The sequence below is a fragment of the Morus notabilis genome, unplaced genomic scaffold (assembly GCF_000414095.1).
Source record: "Morus notabilis unplaced genomic scaffold, ASM41409v2 Scaffold1229, whole genome shotgun sequence".
NCBI classification, from domain to species: domain Eukaryota; kingdom Viridiplantae; phylum Streptophyta; class Magnoliopsida; order Rosales; family Moraceae; genus Morus; species Morus notabilis.
In genome coordinates, this window is record NW_010362337.1 from 180,550 (window position 1) to 185,858 (window position 5,309).

The 5,309-nt window shown below is 35.1% G+C and overlaps 1 protein-coding gene across 1 annotated transcript; it reads left to right on the plus strand.

Annotated features, from left to right (window-relative positions):
- Positions 1–1,878: 1,878 nt before the first annotated feature.
- On the plus strand, positions 1,879–5,305 carry LOC21410910 (probable galacturonosyltransferase 6; the record flags this gene model as incomplete). The annotated part of the gene is made up of 8 exons (XM_024167973.1): positions 1,879–2,259; positions 2,386–2,420; positions 2,823–2,864; positions 2,968–3,121; positions 3,229–3,308; positions 4,029–4,336; positions 4,534–4,900; positions 5,078–5,305. Coding segments are annotated over exons 1-8 (1,326 nt in total), but the record flags the coding sequence as incomplete, so codon positions are not given.
- Positions 5,306–5,309: the final 4 nt, after the last annotated feature.

Below are 5,309 nucleotides of genomic sequence, written 5' to 3' on the forward strand. Positions count from 1 at the left end.
ATTATTTATATGTTGTGGTGATCACGATGCATATCATAATATTAATACGTTGCTAAGCCACTTGACACTATAAATATACATGTATATATAAAACTTTTCTTCGGTTTGTCTAATGAAAATGCCTCCGACGTAACACGTAATTATAAAAATCGTAACATAATAATTATTAAATGTAACATTAACTTTAACTAGAGAGAAGTAATACTAAAGAATTTAGTAATATAAAACTGTATTACACCTCTTTAAGGTCAATATTACGTTCATAATTAATTATCATGTTACGTTTTTCATATTTACATGTTACAGTGGAGAGTTATCTTTCTAGAGAGACTATAGAATATATATATATATATATTGAAAACTATATGTTGCAAGTAATACGCTATTGTTATTTTTTGATGAGATATTCGTTTTGTAAATATTGCGAGTCAAACGTTCTCTAATCGACTCCATTAGCGTAAGAGTGATTTTTACCAAACTTAAAGACATAAACAAACTCGAGAATGGACATCATGGATGCTGCTTCTTCTTCTTCTTCATCATCTCTCTCTCTCTCTCTCTCTCTTCTTTTTTGGTGAGCTATGTTGCTTCGGTGTTGACTTTAGTTGATTGGATTATTGGATTAGAGAGATTGGCAAATTCACTCGATACGATACATAAGCAAATTATGATATTCTAATCTAGTGATAAATGTGGTTCACCGACACCAATAAAATTAGAAAAGTATACGATTCACATGAGTTAGCTTCAGATTGGTGAGGTTCGACAACTTTACCTTTTAATTCATTTAATGCATGCAAGAGTCTCGCCGTAACTTGAGATCTACTCCCCAACAGCACACTGTCACGCTATAGGCTCCAGAATTATTCTAAATTTGTCACTTTATGTTCTGCCCAAAAAAAAAAAAAAAAAAGAGTTGTCCCTTCAATATTAGGAATTCTGGATGTTCATAACATCGTAAGAGATTTTATGGGTCAGCCTTTTTTTTAGGGTGAAAGACAGAAATAAGTTAAAATTTAAGATGAATTAAAATTAATATGTCAATAGTTTACATAAGTTAATAAATAAATTAAATTACTGTTTTCATCTATAACTTGTCTGGTTACGAACCATAACTTGACAAGTTATTCTCAGTTTTTATCCATAACTTATCTGACTATGAACCATAACTTGACAAGTTTGTCCATAATTTATCTGGTTATAAACCATAACTTAATAAATTATGACCTATTAGGCCTCGTTCACTTCACGGATTCGAGTTTTTAATTCGAGCTGAGATGTGACATTTTTTTAGAGATTTTCACTGTAACAAAAAAAGTTAGATGTGACATTTTCTGAGAGTTTTTTACTGTAGAAATCTAAAACTGAAAACAAAAATCGATAAAATGAATGAGACTTTAATTTTATAACTAAAAATTGATCTCTATACTTTTTTAAACCATCGGTCTATTTTCTACTATTTCTTTAATAGCAGATCAATTTATGAGTTAGTTACAAACTTTACGAGGTATGGTTGAGTTTGGTTTACGAAAATATTTTATTAATTTCTCACAAGAAAAAAAGAAGAAAAATATCATTACTCAGCATGATTTTTTTTTTTTTTAAAAAAGAGAGAAAATAAAGAGGGATGATGACATGCGGAAACGTGTTTAAGTCTGATAGGTGGGCCCCAAAAATGATGATCTGCCTAGTGATTATCAATCATCAAAGGACGACTATCATCTCACTTCAGCATCCGTGTCCCGCCACCGTGTCCCTATGGCATCTCGGGGTCCCAAATATCAAGGCAAACCCCAAAAGTATATAAATCCAATTAAAAAAAAGCCATTAAATTCGCTCACTAAAAAAAGAAAAGAACAGAAAAAACAAAGAGCGAGAAAAACCACCTCCCTCTTACACACAGAACATGGCCGATGAGCCGATCCCTATCTCTCTCTTTTCTTTCTCTCTCCTTCTCTGAAAACGCGAAGTACGAACGGGAATATCTGAAACCCTATCTTTTTTTCCTCCTTTTCGGTTGCTTGTAATCGAAGCATAGAATTCGCTTTGATCTGACAAGTCCGTGAGATGTGTTTTGAGTTTCTCGTCCACGCCAGGAGAACGTCGAGCGAGTGCGATTCTCGTTTGCAGTTGACATTCATTCATTGATGAAGCAGTTTAGACGATGCCAGAGGATCCTGATCCTCTCTCTTCTTTCTCTCTCTGTTTTAGCTCCAATAGTTTTCGTCTCACATAAGCTTAAGAATCTCAGTTCCATTGGTATGTTTTGTCAATATCATATCCACATTTGCGCATTTGATTATGTATTGATTTCGTACTTTTTTTTATGTGTATATATGTATTGATATATTGATTTGTGCATTTTTCACTTTTTTTTTTATTCAGGTCGGAAAGAGTTTGTAGAGGATTTATCGACGATCGTATGAATCTTGCTCTTCGGATCTCTGTTTTATCATTTTAATGCTTATACTTCTTGTTCTTCTTCTTTTTTTTTTTTTTTTTTTTGCTGAGATTATAGTCTATTCGGTTGAGGATTGATCGAAAGTGGAAAATTAAATTTTCGAATCTCCAACTGTTGTTTTTAGTGGGCGGCAAATTTATGTCTCTGTTTGAACGTGGAAAACTTGTTGTATTTGGCTATTTGCTATATTGATATCGACTTATCGCAATTTAAGGTTTTTCAGTTTTAGTCTTTTAGCAAGGTGAAAAGAGTGTATATTTATTTAATAGTTGATGTCTTTTCATTTCTATTATTCCTCCATTCCCCCCCCCCCCCTCTTTATAACTAGTGGAGATTTCTAAGTGTAACTTATTTGGTGCAGAAATATAGGAGAGATGATTTAAGACTTGAAGCTATTCAACAGGTTCTTTTCTAAATAGTTACTGGCTGTTTTTCAACATTATTTCTTTCTTTGTTCTAAATTTTACGCAATTGAAACTTGATAATTGATATGCTTTTTGATTCAGGAAACAGGCGAAGGCTTGAAAGAGCCACGGCTAATTGTTTTTAAAGATAGGGATCTGAATTCTGCAATTAGTTCTAATTCATCCGGAGAGATTCGTGATTCGAAGATTTCTGGAATTGGAGAGAGGACAAATGGTTTGGAAAGTAGTGGAAATGGTTCGTACAGCCAGGTGCACATGTTTTGTTTTGTTTTGTTTTTTTCTTTTATACTTTGGCACTTTATCATTTTGGTGACTCTTGAGTCTGCTTTATTCATATATCAGGAAGAGGGACAAATCATGAGAGTGAAGCAGGAGATGAGCTATTTCAGCAGAAAGAAACAGTGCCCATATCAAGAGAAAAGGTTTGCATTTAGATTTTATATATTTAGTGCTAAACAGACTTATTCAGGATGCGAGAATTTCAAACAAGGCTCAGATTTCTCAACTGGAGATTTGTGCTCTGTAATTTCAGAGTGCAAGTTAAGCCTCTTTGAAATTAGTTGGCCTTATTTGGTTATTTGATTTGCTATTTTTTTGTTGTCAACTTCCTTTATTTGGAGAGAAATCAAAAGGGCATCCTGAAAATTTTGTTGTTGAAGAACGTAAGTGGGCTATCATCACGGTCTTAAACCCTAGTATTTAGTAGATGCGTAGAAAATAATCAAATATTAATCTAAAATCACAAAGTTAGGGTAATTGACAATAGCAAATATAAAGTAATCAAAAGCCATTTAACTAGAAGTTTTTAGCCACTGTGAGTGGAAAAAGTAAGAATACTGGGGTTCTTGCAGTCTATATTCCTGATAGGCACTCAACGATCTGCCACCAATTCATATCACTTCTCTGATTTGCTTTCACGTTTACAGGAAAAAGGTAAAAGATCATGATATGCACCCAGAAAAACGAGTGATTTCAAAGATTGTGGGTTTTTTTTTTTTCCTTTTGGGTCATGATCACGGCTTTGATGTATATATAATTCAGTGTGGTTTTAAGGAAGGCTAGCATCCATACTATTATGCAAATGAAGAAACTTACCCTACCCACTTCAATCTACTTATCAACATTTATGGTGTTGGGTGCAGGAACAATTTATTCTGACAGTCAAAGATGATCAGAGTGTACTCTCTCAGTTGCATAAGGTTTCACTAGAAAAGAATAAAGAGACTCTAGACGTGCAAAACCGACACGATAGAAATGTACGTCCTCAGTCGCAAAGAGTGACAGATGAGAAGATAAGAGAGATGAAAGATCAACTGATAAGAGGCAAAGCATATTTGAGTTTTGCACCACCAGGTAGTAACTCGCACTTAGTGAAGGAGTTGAGACTACGAATTAAAGAGGTGGAACGAGCAGTTGGTGAGCATACAAAAGATTCAGATTTGTCGAGGAGGTATAAACTTCTTTTATCATTTACTTTGTACTTATTTCCAGACTTCTTGAAAACAAATTATTATCCATAGATCAAAAAGATGCAAGCTTCATTATGTATCAGTGAGCGAGCGAGTTTATACAAGAAAACCATGTCCTGTCATAATTTAGGAACAAGCATCCATAATTTGTTTTAATCTAAAACCTGTGAAATTGCAGTGCTTTACAGAAGATGAGACACATGGAGTCTTCATTGTTCAAAGCCAGCCAGGTGTACCCCGACTGTTCTTCTATGGCTGCTAAGCTCCGTGCTATGGCTCACACTGCTGAAGCGCAAGTTCGATCTCAAAAGAAGCAAGCTACTTATCTTGTTCATCTTGCTGCAAGGACCACCCCGAAAGAGCTCCACTGTCTCTCCATGCGACTCACTTCAAAATACTTCACCCTGGAGCCCAATGAGAAGCGGCTTCCCAATGAACAAAAGTTACAAAATTTGTATGATCCAGAGCTGTATCATTATGTTGTCTTCTCGGACAATATCCTGGCGTCTGCCGTAGTTGTCAGCTCCGCAGTTTCCACAGCAGTGGTGATTTTCATAATTCCCATTATTTTTTCCATTGTGCTATTCAAGTTTTCCTTCTAATCTGAATCACAACTGTTGCTGCGACTACTTGAAATGACTGACTCTAGTCGGCCATGCCGTACCTTGGTATGAAATAAATGCAGGAAAATTTGATCTTTGTTTTGACGTGACACTTTGCAGGAACCGGAGAAAATCATTTTCCATGTGGTGACTGATTCGCTCAATTTTCCAGCAATCTCAATGTGGTTCCTATTGAACCCTCCCGGCAAAGCCACAATCCAGATTCAGAGCACTGACAGTTTTGATTGGTTATTCAACAAGTACAAGGCAACACTAAAGCAAAATACCAATGACCCTAGATTTACCATTCAACTCAACCACCTTCGTTATTATCTGCCAGATATCTTCCCTA